Source organism: Aquila chrysaetos, chromosome 17 (assembly GCF_900496995.4).
Source record: "Aquila chrysaetos chrysaetos chromosome 17, bAquChr1.4, whole genome shotgun sequence".
Classification (NCBI taxonomy): domain Eukaryota; kingdom Metazoa; phylum Chordata; class Aves; order Accipitriformes; family Accipitridae; genus Aquila; species Aquila chrysaetos.
The window spans coordinates 1832892-1846742 of record NC_044020.1 but is presented as its reverse complement, the minus strand read 5'-3'; the positions used below and the strand labels follow the sequence as shown (position 1 = coordinate 1846742).

Sequence of the window (13851 nt, the reverse complement as noted above, 5' to 3'; positions counted from 1 at the left end):
GCAGCCCCACACTGTATTTTTGGGGAAGTTGGGAGGCGATAAGAACTAAATTTACTCTTCCCCACTGTGCCCGGCAGCCGCCGCAGAAACACGTGGTTCCCCAGCGCCTTGCTGGGGGGGGGTTAGGGGGGCCGGTGAGAAGACTTCCCAAAACTCACGTGGGCTCCCGTAAGCCCTGTGCCCGGCTGGGGAGCAGCGCTGCACCGGGACCACCGATGCCCGACAGCGGGGTGGCCGTGGGGACGTCGGCTTTTGCTTTGCCTTGGCACGGGGAGCTCGGGGTGCCCGCGGGGCTGCGGTCCCGAAGCGGGGCTGCCCAGCACCCCCTCGCCCCGCACGGGGAGGACCTGACCTCCGCAGGGACCCATCTCCCCACCGCATCCATTCCCCCTCACCGAGTCCTGCAGGCGCTTCTAAGGTTTGATGAGAAGCCAGAGAGTTGTCAGGTACGAAAGCAGTCCTCGGGCCGAGGGAGGCTGCAAATCAAACGCACGCCGCGCTTGGAAAAGCCCAGCGGAGCTGCTCCGGCAGAAAAGCCGCCGTGCGGCGGGTGAACCCGGCCGCGGCTCCCCCGGGGCCCCTTCGTCAGCCCCTCACCCCCGTCAAGCATATTTGAAGCTCCCTGCCTGTCACTGGGATCAAAGGCAGGGGCCGGGGTGGGAGGCAGGGGTGTCAGCTGGGCCACTTGTGAAGCTGATTGTGGGAGCCAAGACCTCCGACTTGAACCCTTTTTTTTTTTTTTTTTTTTTTTTTCCCTCCCTCCGGGCATCCTCACACGCTTCTAACGTCTCTGCTCCAGCATCGCAGCTGCATCTCGTTTCATCTCCGACAAGGGAAAGAGGCAGCGCCGGAGCCAGATGCGCCCCGGGAAGGCTGGAAAAGTGGCCCCCCCCACCCCAGGAGCGCCGGATCCCAGCCCCTGTGCTGCTGGCAGCTGGGGAGCACCGGGGGTGAAACCCAGCTCTGCTTCCCAGCCACGGCCATCCCAGCACCAGCTGGGACAGGGCACGTTCCCACGGTGCCCGGTGCTATTTCGGCAGGGTCAGGGCTGTGCTTGTCCTCCCGCGGCTCTCGGGTTGGTCCGAGCATCACCCGGGCGCGGAATCTTTTCTGAGCGGACAGGGATGTCGTTGGCCATTTCGGAGCGGGAAGATGCACACAAGCAGCACCACCACAGCACTTGGGGAGCCGTGGGGGGTGAGACAACTGTCCTGAAGAGAAAAAGCTCAATGTTAAGAGAAAATGGTTTAAAAAAAAGCATAAGCCACCCTAAAACCAGTTTCTGGGCTCTCGGGAGCTGCTGGACCGATGTGTGACCTGCGCTGATTGCTGCCTGTTGCTGTTGCACTGGGGACTGTCCCCAAAACAGCGGGCGGATGCTCTGCAGGAGCGGGAAGGCTGGGGGGACGAGGGCTGCCGGGCGGACCCAGGCATTGGGAGCGGGAAGCTTTGCCGTAGCCAGTTTGGCGTCCCCCCGCCTTCGCGCCCCCCGGACCCACATGTCTTGGCAGGGACCTCCCAAATCGGGGTCCCAGGAGCTCCCCAGCAAAGCGCCCGGAAGGCACCGCGGGGCTGCAGGGAGCCCTTAGAGGGACCACACAGCCCACCACCCCATAGGTGACCTGGTCTCAGCTAAGCAGGGTTTTTCTCCAGGCCAGCCCCACCAGCAAGCCCCTGGGGACGTGTCCCACACACCATCTACAGAGGGAGGAGCGCCACCTCCTGACACTGCGTGTCCTCTTGTCCCCAGGATTCCTGGACAGAAATGGAGGAAAAGCCACTTTTGTGGGCTTTTTTCCCCACATCCAGTGTTTTAGCAGTCAGCAACCATCGCTTCATGAATAAACAAACCCAAGTCTGGCATTGGGTCCCAAGCTGAAGCAGCTCCTCCTGCTAGACGCGTGCTGAGCATCTTCAAGGACGGCGTTTCTTCGGGACTGCTTCCTTCTACTTCAGTGCTAATTTGACTAAAATTTCCTTCCACTGCCATCGCCACTTCAAAATACATTCCCCGGCTTCCAATGGAGCTCCCGCCACAAGGTGCGACTTGGTAAAATGAGGTGCTTTTACAGATTTTCATTAAGGTGGTGCATAGCTTGTCATGGATGCTCATTCCCAACACATCCATTTATCATGATAATCCCAGTTTCCTTGGGTGCATCCGACTGGTTTGATTGAAGCAGCAGTAGCAGACAGGGCTGGCTTAGAGCCATGCATTCGCTAGCCAGCTAAAACATACGTGCTTTAAAATGGCCAACTCACCGCCAAGTGAAAAGACCACCTAAGGCTTACTAACAGGCAGGAAAAGCTCACTGCTCAGAGCTGCTCATAGAACTGCAGCCTCAAGAAGGACAGAGGTTGGAAATTCCACTTTCCTGCATCAGGGGAATACTAATTTAAGGCTCTTCTCTACAGACCTGCTGATTTGCGACTTGTGGGGAAAAAAAAAAAAAAAGTAAAATTAGTGTGTGAGACCTCTCTTGTTACACTTGGCTGAAATCAGCCAGCAGGTTCATGTGTTAAATGAGGCTGACAGGGAGCCAGGCAGCTTGTGCAGTCATGGAGTCTGGTTTCTAGGGAAACAAGGTAAATGTTTTTCCTCCTTCTTGCCACCTTTTAACTCTTAGAAGGATTTTACACATCACAACAGGAAATATTCTCTACATCCACCTTTCCCCATTTCAGTTAGAGCAAAAAGCATCAAATTGGGTCCATCTCAGAGCAGCGCTACACTTCAGTGTGTAAATCTGGAGAGTTAGTGCCTCAATCACTGCCATGTCTCCAATTATGGTCAGCGAAGGGCACGCCAGCGCAGTTATCTAAATTTACACGAGCCTTCAGTAGGAGTGATCTCACTATTGCAGCTGGAGGCAGAGAAGCCCTCGGGGCTGTCGCTGCCTTTCTTGGTATAACCCCTCAAGCTCCCATAACCGCAACGGTCAGGACCGGTGCTGTACACAGAGCCAGTCCCCGCTCACAGGTGCTACCTCTCCTCTGCCCTCCACCACCAGACTCAGCTGGAAACACCGGCCAAACCATCCCCTCGAGACCCAACGGAGTATTTTGAGCCATGTAGTAACAGCAGCCGCAGCTCTCCCTCCTCCTTGGAGGGTGGGATGCAGTCACCCCTCATCCTCTCCCCAGCGGGCCCACTCCCCATCACCAGGCAGAGCCTTTCAGCAGGGATAGGGAATGGATTGAGGAACACCAAGCCACTGCCAGGTAGGAATTTGTCACCTTAGCTGCCTCTCAAGAACAGCAACAAACTGCATTTGCAAACAGTGGGCAGGTTACAGCCCCTCTGTCAGAGGGAAACTGGAGGGTTTCCATGGCAACAGCTAGCACCAGCCACCTACCTAAAATTTAGTGACATTTCAACCATCTGAAGTAGTTTCATTAATTTCAAAACCTGTTGGATTCAAAGGAGCTCTCTAGCCACCCAGCAGAGGATTAACACGTAGAATAATACTGCAGTAACTACAAACATGCTTAAGGCTCCTGCTGCTTTCCTATTTCACACAACCAGAGAAGCCTCACTCCGCCCCAAAATCTTCACTCTCCAAAAACAGCAATGGTGGCTTCTTTCTCATTACAGGAACCCTGCTTTGAGTCAGATGCTCATGAATTTGAGCTTTGCTGCTTTGGTTTGGCTGGTCCCACACACAGGGCCTCCAGTGAGAGCACCAGACTTGACACAGCTACGTATAAGCCAAGAGACAAAGTCCATTTCTTTAAAATATTTATTTTTTGGTCTGAGAGCACACAGGACACAAGACCATTCCACACATTAAGCTGTCTCCTCTTTTGCAGTACGATCTTTCTTGAGTGGTCCCTGAAAAACAAAGAAGGACACTATGTAAACCACAGTCTGCACCCAAGACCACATCACATCCCAATTACAGTGCTGTAATTTCATCTCCTCTTGCTGCAAAGAAATGAAGGCAAAAAAAAAAGCCCTCAATGTTGCAGCCCATTAGAAATCCCAAGCCCCATCCCCAGCTACAGGTGTCGGAGGGAAAGCTGGGCTTGGCGCAGCCACGCTGCACCGAATTGATGACTTCCTATGCGAGAGAGAAGTGCTGGTGCCACCTCGTGGGGAAACTCCCATGCAGCCCCCAAGCAGCCAAACCGCACCCCGACCCGGCCAGGGCCTCGCACCCAGGACTCCCCACCAGCTTTCTCCAGCAAGTGACAAACTGGGAACGCCACCCACAGCCCGCTGTGAGCACCACCACCGTCCGGCACTGCTCTGGGAAGAAATGCAGCGCAGAGCCAGTCCCCACAGGTGTCAGATATTGCTCAGTGCTTGTTCCATGCCTCGGCATTGAACAACCGAAATGCCCCTCAGGCACCAAGCGCTGTCGCAGGGAAGCGAGAGCCCAGCCCCCCACTGTGGTTATAACCAAGTTGGCAGGATAAACCCTCTCGACTGAAGCTACACACTTTGTTTCACAGAAATTTTGGCCCTGTTGCAGCCCAAAGGTCAAGCTACCAACTGCCATGAGCTCAAAGACAATACAGATATGCAACACAAAGCTGCCAGCTTCAGAAAGCGTCCTTACCATGAAAGACTTCTTCTCCTCAGCTGTCTGGAAGCGTCCATGACCAAATTTGGAGGTTGTGTCAATGAACTTCAAGTCAATCTTCTCCAGGGCCCGGCGCTTGGTCTGCACAAGCAGGGACTACAAGAGAGATGCCAGGTGAGTACACAGCAGCAGCAGCCTTTCAGCCTGCCAGTACATTTGGCTACTTCTTACCGCCTCCACAGCTAAAGCCTCCTACATCACTCTGACCTCACACTTCAGCTGCTATTACGTGCAAGGAGCACTTGCCGATAAGCCAGCCCACACCTTTGGCCTTCAAGGCTGAGGACTGGTCAGCTCACACCAGCAGGCGAGCCCAAGTCTGCCTGCCAGCATCCTTACGGTCCATGAGAATTCTCAGCCCTAAAGTGTGCCCTTCACTACAAACAGCCCTGGACTGAATTAACTGGGAAAAGGACCTCGTGCTACTCCTGAGGTCATTAATATGAGGTGGGTTTGTGTGCGTGGGGCTTTTCCTTCTAGCTGGCTACATGAGTCCCCACAGCAGCAAGTAACACCCATACCAGAGGCAGCGCAGCAAACTTAACGTGTTCCAGCCCCTCTGACAGCAGGTTGCACTACTAACCTTGCGCAGGGTTAGGACCCTCTTCTTGGTCCCAACAACACAGCCCTTCAGCATGATGAAGTCATTGGTCACCTCACCGTAGTGGACAAAGCCTCCCTGAGCAAGGAGAGAACAGTTAGCGATCTGTATAATTCAGGACCAGCGATCACATCTGCCTACAGCTTGATGTTCTCACACCACTTCTGGGTCTCGGCCATTCCCACATTCACTGAAATCCCATTTCCAGTATTATCTTTTGCTGGTCAAGTTTCTTGATACAGCAATTTACTTGCTGCTGTAAGGCTTTTGCTAAGAACAGCACCAACAAGAAGAGGCCAACAAAACAGCAGAAGCTGCTCTCCCTGCTAAGTTATTCCTTATTTACAAGTATCATTTCTAGATTTGTAACATCTTGCTATACTATTGCCACATACCAAATGCAATTAGTAAGTTACACAAGTCAATACTGAGAATGACTAAGCAACACCACCTCCCACAGCAGCCGAGTTTTATCTCAAGAGCTCTTCATTCAATCACTTCAACTTACACCAGGCCCATTTGCCTCTTAGGATCGCAGCTCACAAGCAGAGTCTCTCCATAGAGCTGCCAACAACTCACCAGAGGGTTGATGCTCTTGTCTGACAAGTCATAATCAGTTGATGCATTGTTTTTGATCAGCTTTCCATCCTTGATTTGGTAACCCTGGCCGATCTTGTAGATCTAAAAAGGTCAAGAATTTCTACTCAGCAAAAGGGAGGAGAAAGGGCCTGTCACCAGTCAAAATGCAGAGTTCTACATAGGGTTGGAGAAAAATGTCTGTTGCACTTCGAAAACACGTTGCCATACAAGAATTTTACGGTTATCCAACATAACGGACTACGGTTACTGCCCCTGAGATGACATTCAAACAAACAAGAGCGAAACATCCAAAGCAAAACTCTCCGCTCTCTTCACTGTCATGCAGCAAGTGACCTTAGCCAGCTCTCGTTTCTTCTCAGAGACACAAACCTTCTTATTGATTTCAGTCCGATGGTGATACCCCTTCTGACCAGCCCGGGCCACAGAGAAAGCCACACGAGCAGGGTGCCACGCACCAATGCAGGCCACTTTGCGCAGACCCCTGTGAGTCTTGCGGGGCAGCTTTTTGGTGTGCCAACGGCTGGTAACACCTGAAAGAAACCAAAGAAGTGTTGCTAACTATGGTCAAGCCGAGATGTCACCCAATTGTTCAACTAGAGTTTAAGCCACATTTCAAGCTGCTGTCCCCAGGCAACAAGAGGGAAGCCCAGAGCCAGCATCCCAGGAATTAACCACATTCCCTGAAGCGCCCTGCCCCTGAACCGCCCACACTCCCTCCTCAGCTGTCCCTGGGTTGTTCTCAGAAGGAAGGCAGCATGGAATGACTCCTCACGGATGTCAGGCGCTGTGCCCAGCGCTCATTCCATTGTCTCATCACTGAACTGGGACAGCAGAATGGATTTACCTCCCACACTTGTGAAAACTCAAGGCTAGGATTTCATTAAAAACTGTATCCCATCCCAAAGAGGCGAACTTCCATGCATTTACCTTTATATCCCTTGCCCTTGGTGACTCCGATGACATCTATCATCTCATCCTGGCCAAACACAGTTGACACAGGCACCTGCTGTTCCAGCTTCTCCCGGGCCCAGTCCACTTTCTCAGCAACAGTGCCACCATTCACCTGGATCTCCATTAGGTGAGACTTCTTCTGCCTCAGGGGAAGCAAACGCATCTAGAAAACAGAAAGGATGAAATTTAGCTCCTGCTCTTCCAAGATCGACCTTATTTCCAAGATACACAACTTCAACATACTGAAGTAAAAGGACCTACACTAAGGGGAAAGGCTCCACTGTGGCTTAAATTACAAGTCACAGTATCTGGAAGTTGTATGCCACCCACGGGAACACAGAATTCTCTAACCCCACAGCCACCAGCCAAATTCCATCCAGGTAGGGCAGGAGATAGCAAGGGGCAATGTTTTTAAAATGAAAGAGGGTAGATTTAGACTGGACATAAGGAAGAAATTTTTTGTGAGGGTGGTAAGACACTGGCACAGGTTGCCCAGAGAAGTTGTAGATGCCCCATCATTGGAAGCATTCAAGGCCAGGTTGGATGGGGCTTTGACCAACCTGGTCTAGTGAAGATGTCCCTGTCCATGACAACAGGGGTGGGACTAGATGATCTTTTAAAGGTCCCTTCCAACCCAAACCATTCTATGATTCTTTGATAAAGCCTGCCACACTAAAGGACACTTTGGGTAGGGTCACATTTACAGTTACTTCTATATTTAGCACAGAGGGACTGAAATGAGTATGAACAGCAGCTGCAATACTACCTCTGCTGTCCAGTATGGAAAATTAATTCGTCAAATTAGCAATGTCATAACTAGACATCCTATTGCACTTACAGCCAACTCAAGATTTAATTGCATCTCCCACGAAAGTCTGGCAGAGCACTGATGGCTAGGGAAACACCACTACACTACCCAGCAGTACACCTCCTCCAGCTGAGCAACAGAAGCCACCAAAAGCCTCCGAGTGTTTGCAGTCCCTACAGAACACAGCCTGAAACGCTGCTGACCACGCAAACCCCAGAGTTAAGTGTTCAGCCTCTTTTTATCTGTAGCTGCAATTAAGAGAGCCCAGGTCTACATGGTTACCAGCAGAGGACTGAGTCCAAGAAGTTCCTACTATGTTCAGTCTCTTTTGAACACTGCTTCAGAAGATTGCCAGCAGTTGCCCTCAAGGCTCCTCAAGCATCCTGTGAGCACGGGCTTTGTAAAGAATGAAGAGTGCTAGTATTTGTATTGTTCTTAATGGTTAGCATCAGGCTGCAGGGGAGAGCAGACATCTCCCTACAGAGATGGATCAAGTTTCATGCTTGCTCTTAGCTGTCTGTTTCCAGTGCACATCTGTCCTGGTTTCATCTGGAATAGTCAATTTTCTTCCTAGTAGCTGGTATAGTGTTGTGTTTTGGATTCAGTATGAGAAGAAGGTTGATAACACACTGATGTTTTCAGTTGTCACTAAGTAGTGTTCAGACTTAAGTTAAGGATTTTTCAGCTTCTCATGCCCAGCCAGCGAGAAAGCTGGAGGGGTACCAGAAGTTGGGAGGGAACACAGCCAGGGCAGCTGACCCAAACTGGCCAAAGGGATATGCCATACCATGTGACATCATGCCCAGTATATAAACTGGGGGGAGCTGGCCAGGGGCTGCTGCTCAGGAACTGACTAGACATCAGTCAGTGAGTGGAGAGCAACTGCATTGTGCATCGCTTGCTTCATATATTCTAATTCTTTTATTATTACCATCATTATTATTTTCTTCCTTTTCTGTCCTATTAAACTGTCTTTATCTCAACTCACAAGTTTTACTTTTTTCTCCCCGATTCTCTCCCCCATCCCACCGGTTGGTGGGGGGAAGTGAGTGAGCAGCTGTGTGGTGCTTAGTTGCTGGCTGGGGTTAAACCACGACAACATCTGAGTCCCACAGACACTTACCTGAGTGTGAGCCATGACTCTAATAACCTGGCAGTATTTCTTCATGCTATTGAAATCTTTCTCCAGCTGCTTTTTGCCCTCCTCATCTTGCCATTTCTTGCAATATTTGGTGAAGGCCTTCTTCTTGGACTTGTGCCTTCAGGAGCAGAGCAGAGACAAGGTTTGGCTAAGCCCTTCATCAATCCCCCAGGAAAGTGGGGACGAGCGGAAGGAGCTGCCACCTCAGCCGGTTTCAGCTCATTGCCAGCTTCTAAGGACTCTTTTCCACTGGCAAGCGGAGCCTGGAGCTCATCAGACAGTGGCAAAGTTGCCAGAGCTGAGCGGAGCTGCCATGAATTCCAAAGCACATTAATATTCACAGTACAGAAGACAAAAGACTGTAGAAAGACGTTGAACAATAACAGAAAAAAAATCTTTAAAGCAACTGTCAGATGATTGCTATCTGCTTCAGAATACCGTCATTTCCCCCCTTCTAAGCCCGAGCTATGCCTGACTGTAAGGTCGTTACTGTAACACCCTTGAGATCATTATTGCTCTACTCTGACGTCTTTTCAGCCTGAAAAGTTCATAAACAGGCTGTAAGCTCTAGACACACTGGAGCCACACTCAGGCAAACGTGCATACTTTGAATCACAACAACAGTGCCTGGAACAGTAATCAGAAGTAACACTTGTCTTCCCCTTTCCTGAGAAAACAGGGCTACAGTCAGGACTCGACACTCAACAACAAGCGCCAGAGGCGATTTCCTTATGTCCGCCCGTCGAGGTATCATCACGCGTAGCCTGTTAAGGAGATCTCAGGCAAAAACCAACACTGTCACCCCACAGCAAGAAGGGCACTAATTAACATTAGGCTGTCACCCTCTCTGGCGATTTCCTTATGTCCGCCCGTCGAGGTATCATCACGCGTAGCCTGTTAAGGAGATCTCAGGCAAAAACCAACACTGTCACCCCACAGCAAGAAGGGCACTAATTAACATTAGGCTGTCACCCTCTCAGAGCCATTCCTACTGCCTATCCCATTATTAGGCCAGTTATCAAGGCCAAACACTAATTGCTGTAAAACCTCTTCAAAAAGCTGTACTAGCAGAATCTGCAACCCAGCAGAAAAAAAATAAACCATGGCCTAAGATTAAGGCAACAAGCAAAAGCCCTGCTCTCTTACCAGTTTTTGTAGAAGCGACGCTTACACTCATCGCTGATGTGCTCAGCAAAGATGGTCTTGAAGCTACGGAGACCACGAGGAGTCTGCACGTATCCCACGATGCCCACAATGACCATGGGAGGAGTCTCTACTATAGTGACTGCCTCGACCACCTCCTTTTTGTTCACCTCTGGATGCAGACAGAAATACAGCACGACAATTAACACCAGCATCAGCTATTAAACAACATCGTCTGTTCCTTCTCACTCACAAATCCTTCACATGAAAGGTTAAATGACTCAAGTTCTTTCCACAAAGGCAAAGAGGATGCATGGTAAAGTGACCAACTCCAAGTTATAATTTAATGCCTTGCAAAAGTTTGAGGCTGGCTCAGCAGGAAGCACAGCAAAGCCCGATAGGCAAAATGGATGGTAGCGAGTAACAGAACCACATTCAAGACTGGACAATCAGCAAAAAACCACCAAAGGCAATTTACTTATGTCCACCCACCGAGAAGAGGTCATCCTACTTAGCCTGTTACAGTACAGCTAAACCAAACCATCAGGTCACTTGCACATCTCAGAAACAGGACCATTAACAAGACAGGCACTGCTAGAAATGAAGTCTTGCTGCTGGGACATCACTCACACTGGGGCAGGAAGGGTTCAGGTGCTTTATAACCCACTCACTCATGGGCTCTGAATGGGGTGAAGGCAAGCTACGACTAAAATCCAGAGCTATTAACAAACAGGCCATCTTTCACCATTCATAAAGAAAAGAAAACCACCTCCTCTGTTGAGAGGAACATTAATACGTACTGGATCCAGGTCTGTCGACTTCACGGACAATGTGGGTCATACCAGCTTTGTACCCCAAGAAGGCAGTGAGATGGACAGGCTTGCTGGGGTCATCTTTGGGAAAGCTCTTCACCTTGCCCCTGTGCCTGCTACTGCGCTTGCGGGGCAGGAAGCCCAGAGACCCATGCCTCGGAGCTGAGAACTTGCGGTGAGACTAGAGAGAAAAGAAACATTTAGTGCTTGCTATAGAGATTCACTTATACCCACTCAAGGGCCAAGGCCAATTCTCTTCTTGCCTTGAAACATGAATATTGTGTATAGACAAGACATTTTGCATTCTAGAAATTCTTCTCAGTATCAGCTGTTTGGTTTCTGAATTCCACTATGATGTTACAAGAACATAATCCTCATGCCCCAACTATATCCCTCCTACATTTCCTCAACATCCCCTCTCTTTCAATAAGAAAGTCTTAAAATAAGTCAAGCTTATTTTAAGACATCACCAAGTCCCACTCTAGTTAGGGAACCACACAAGCTGTAGTTTGGCCACAGCATGCCACCAGAGTTTCAATGCACCCCAGAAGCCTCGAAAATGGAGAAGCACAAGATAACTTTATAGTATGTTTCAATGAATCAATATCACTATGAAAATAAGCATTATAAAAACAATTTCAGTTTGAAAAGCTGCAGTAAGGCAATCTTTCAACATCCACCTTTGAGTCAGTCACTTTGGGTGGAAGTACAGGGTTTTCTAAGCTGTTCCCCTCAACTACCAGCCCTGCAGCCTCCCTCTGCAACGTGAGAGCCAAGTAAGGCTGGATTCTATGCAGACAACTCTCAGCCCGCCAAAGAATTACCCATCCAATCTCACATCCAAACTTAAGAAAAATATTGTACAGCTAAGGATGGAGCTAACAACCAATAGCTAAGAAATGTGTCTTACTTTTAAAAAAACACTCAACGCAAGTTGCCTTAAGCAGACAAAGTTTACCAGCCCCAAAAAGGCCTTTTTGTCAGGACTACCAATCTAGTGGCAGGGCCCAGCAGAACTAAATTTTGACACCTACGCAAGCCTGATGGCCGCCAGCACATTACCTTCGCGTACAAATGACATCAAACACGAAATTCTATCTTACAACTGCATTATTAACCCGACTGCTCGGCGGGCTCGCAGCCCCCGCCACGGCCTCGCTGCGCTTGCAGGAGCGTACGAACAGCCTCACCCTGGCCCTCACACGCCCTGTGAGCCGACTGCCTGCTCAAGCAGACATTACTACCGGCAGCTATCGAGAGAGGAACCCATCCCCCCCCCCCAAAAAAAAGGGACAACAAATCCCACCACCGGCAAAGCACCCTCCGGATAGCCCCCCCCCCCCAGCCACCCGCACCCCCAGGCGCAAAGCAGGCCCCGGCCGGCGTCCCCAAGGCAAAGCCTCGCCCGCCCACGGTGCCTGCCGCGGCCGAGCCCCGAAATGAGACCCGCGTCGCCTCCCGCTGAGGCCTTGGCACGGCGGAAGCGGAGCCGGACAGCCGCCGGGGGCGGGATGGCGCCGATACCGGAGGGATTGCGCGGCCGGACCCCGGGCGGCACCACCGCCAGCAGCACCCACCATTCTGTCCCCGCGCCGGGCCGGAAGGGCCGATAGGGGCCGCGCGCGCGGCTTTTATAGCCGCCCCGCCCCTCCGCGGTGACGCGCTGCGCAGGTGCGTGGCGCGCGGCGGTCTCGCGAGAAGAGCGAGGGGGGCGGGGGCGGCGGCGGGAGCGTGGCGCTACGGGTGGGGAGCGGGGCCAAGGAGGGTGCGCGGACGAAGGTTCGCGCTGCGGCTGCTGCGAAAAAACACAAATGCCTACAAAATACCTGGCCGAGTTTCTTGGAAATGCCACTGCCTGCACGTACAGGTCGTGAGAAAGCAAAAGGAAAGGGAGGAACGTAATAAAGTACGTGCAACTCCTTCCGTAAACGTGCAGCTGCGGTTCTTTATCGCGTTGTGCAAAACCGTGACGTCCCCGTGCCCGTGACGTCAGAAAGTGTGTCCCGCTGCAGTCTTCCTCCTCGAATAGGCTAGTTGTTGCCTTTCCACGAAAAATAACGCGCTTGTTCCAAGCTGGGAGTGAGCGCCTGCCTCGAGGGAGCATCCCAATGTAGGGTTCAAGTGTTTTATTAAACAGCTGCAGAGTCATAGGAAGCTGTAATGACCCCTGAGTCAAAAGGCACTTGACAAATCTTCATTGCAGTTTGTGAAAGACGTTAGGCAACGTGAAGAAACGCAGGAACAAGAAAGAAAATAAAAATATTAAAAACTAATAAGATAAAATAGGTTTCTCTGCTAACATTGGCGACCAGTACTTTTGCATGTATCTCAAAATAGAAAAGGACGTCAAATAACTGCTCTGCTTTCGTGCAGGGACACATTCTCAGGCCGATCATGTGTTCTTCAGGGGCTGCGTCCTGCTGTGTATTCCCACGGTGCTTGGTACAGCACAGCTCCAAACTCAATCAGGGCCTCTGTGTGCTACTGTTGAACTAATAATAAACAATAAAACCAATGTAGATGCTGAGGTTATGCTGTGAAAGAGGAACTGAAAATAAGACTTTCTGTGGAACCTGCCTGGAGCTGTTGTTATTCATGCTGTTATTTCTCTTGCTCCATTTACTGCTGTTCTGAATAAGCACCGCCAGGACCAGCCGCGTCACTGGGAGATGTTGGCCGGCTCGGAAACTCGCCAACACGGGAGCTGGCACTGGACTGTCCCTTCAGGGTAGGGACGAAGCAGAGCCGAGGTGAAACCTGAACAGGGAGAGAGCTGGGGGACAGGAGATAAATTATTCACTCTCCCTCCGTTGGCACCGGGAAATCGGATAGGAGCCGGCTGAAGAAGGTCCCTCAGACCTCCCTGGATTGGGAACCGCGCGAGCATCCTTGCGGGATAACTGATGGGACGCACGGCTCCGGCTGAAACGTCCCCCGAAGCGGCTCTGGTCCTCAGCCAGAAATCCCGCACCTCCTGGCCGAGGAGGGGGAAGGAGGACCCCCCCAAAGGACCCGGAGCGGACCCACGTCTGAGGGTCCGGGGAGGGTAACGGGGCCGCGCAGAGCTGCCCGCTTTGCCCAGCCGCCTGCCCGGTTGGGCTGGGCTGGCTAAAGACCAGGTGAGGAGGTTATCGAGAAAGCGATGCTGCGAGACGCGGTCCCTCCGAGGACCACCACGGGGTAGCGTAGGGACGGGCGCCCTCCCGCCC

General features: G+C 51.4%; 1 protein-coding gene and 2 non-coding genes across 3 annotated transcripts; all 3 read right to left on the bottom strand.

Moving 5' to 3' along the window:
- Positions 1 to 3722: 3722 nt before the first annotated feature.
- Positions 3723 to 12308, bottom strand: RPL3 (ribosomal protein L3). The gene is made up of 10 exons (XM_030040723.2): positions 12220 to 12308; positions 10631 to 10823; positions 9834 to 10002; positions 8670 to 8805; positions 6715 to 6901; positions 6157 to 6317; positions 5767 to 5868; positions 5170 to 5265; positions 4563 to 4682; positions 3723 to 3832 (listed from the first exon to the last, which is right to left on the bottom strand). Exons 1-10 carry the CDS (start codon positions 12220 to 12222, stop codon positions 3788 to 3790), a joined length of 1212 nt encoding a protein of 403 aa, XP_029896583.1. The 5' UTR covers positions 12223 to 12308; the 3' UTR covers positions 3723 to 3787.
- LOC115352868 lies at positions 4244 to 4333 on the bottom strand. The gene has a single exon (XR_003927302.1). It is a non-coding gene; the product is annotated as a small nucleolar RNA U83B (small nucleolar RNA).
- LOC115352867 lies at positions 6520 to 6612 on the bottom strand. The gene has a single exon (XR_003927301.1). It is a non-coding gene; the product is annotated as a small nucleolar RNA U83B (small nucleolar RNA).
- Positions 12309 to 13851: the final 1543 nt, after the last annotated feature.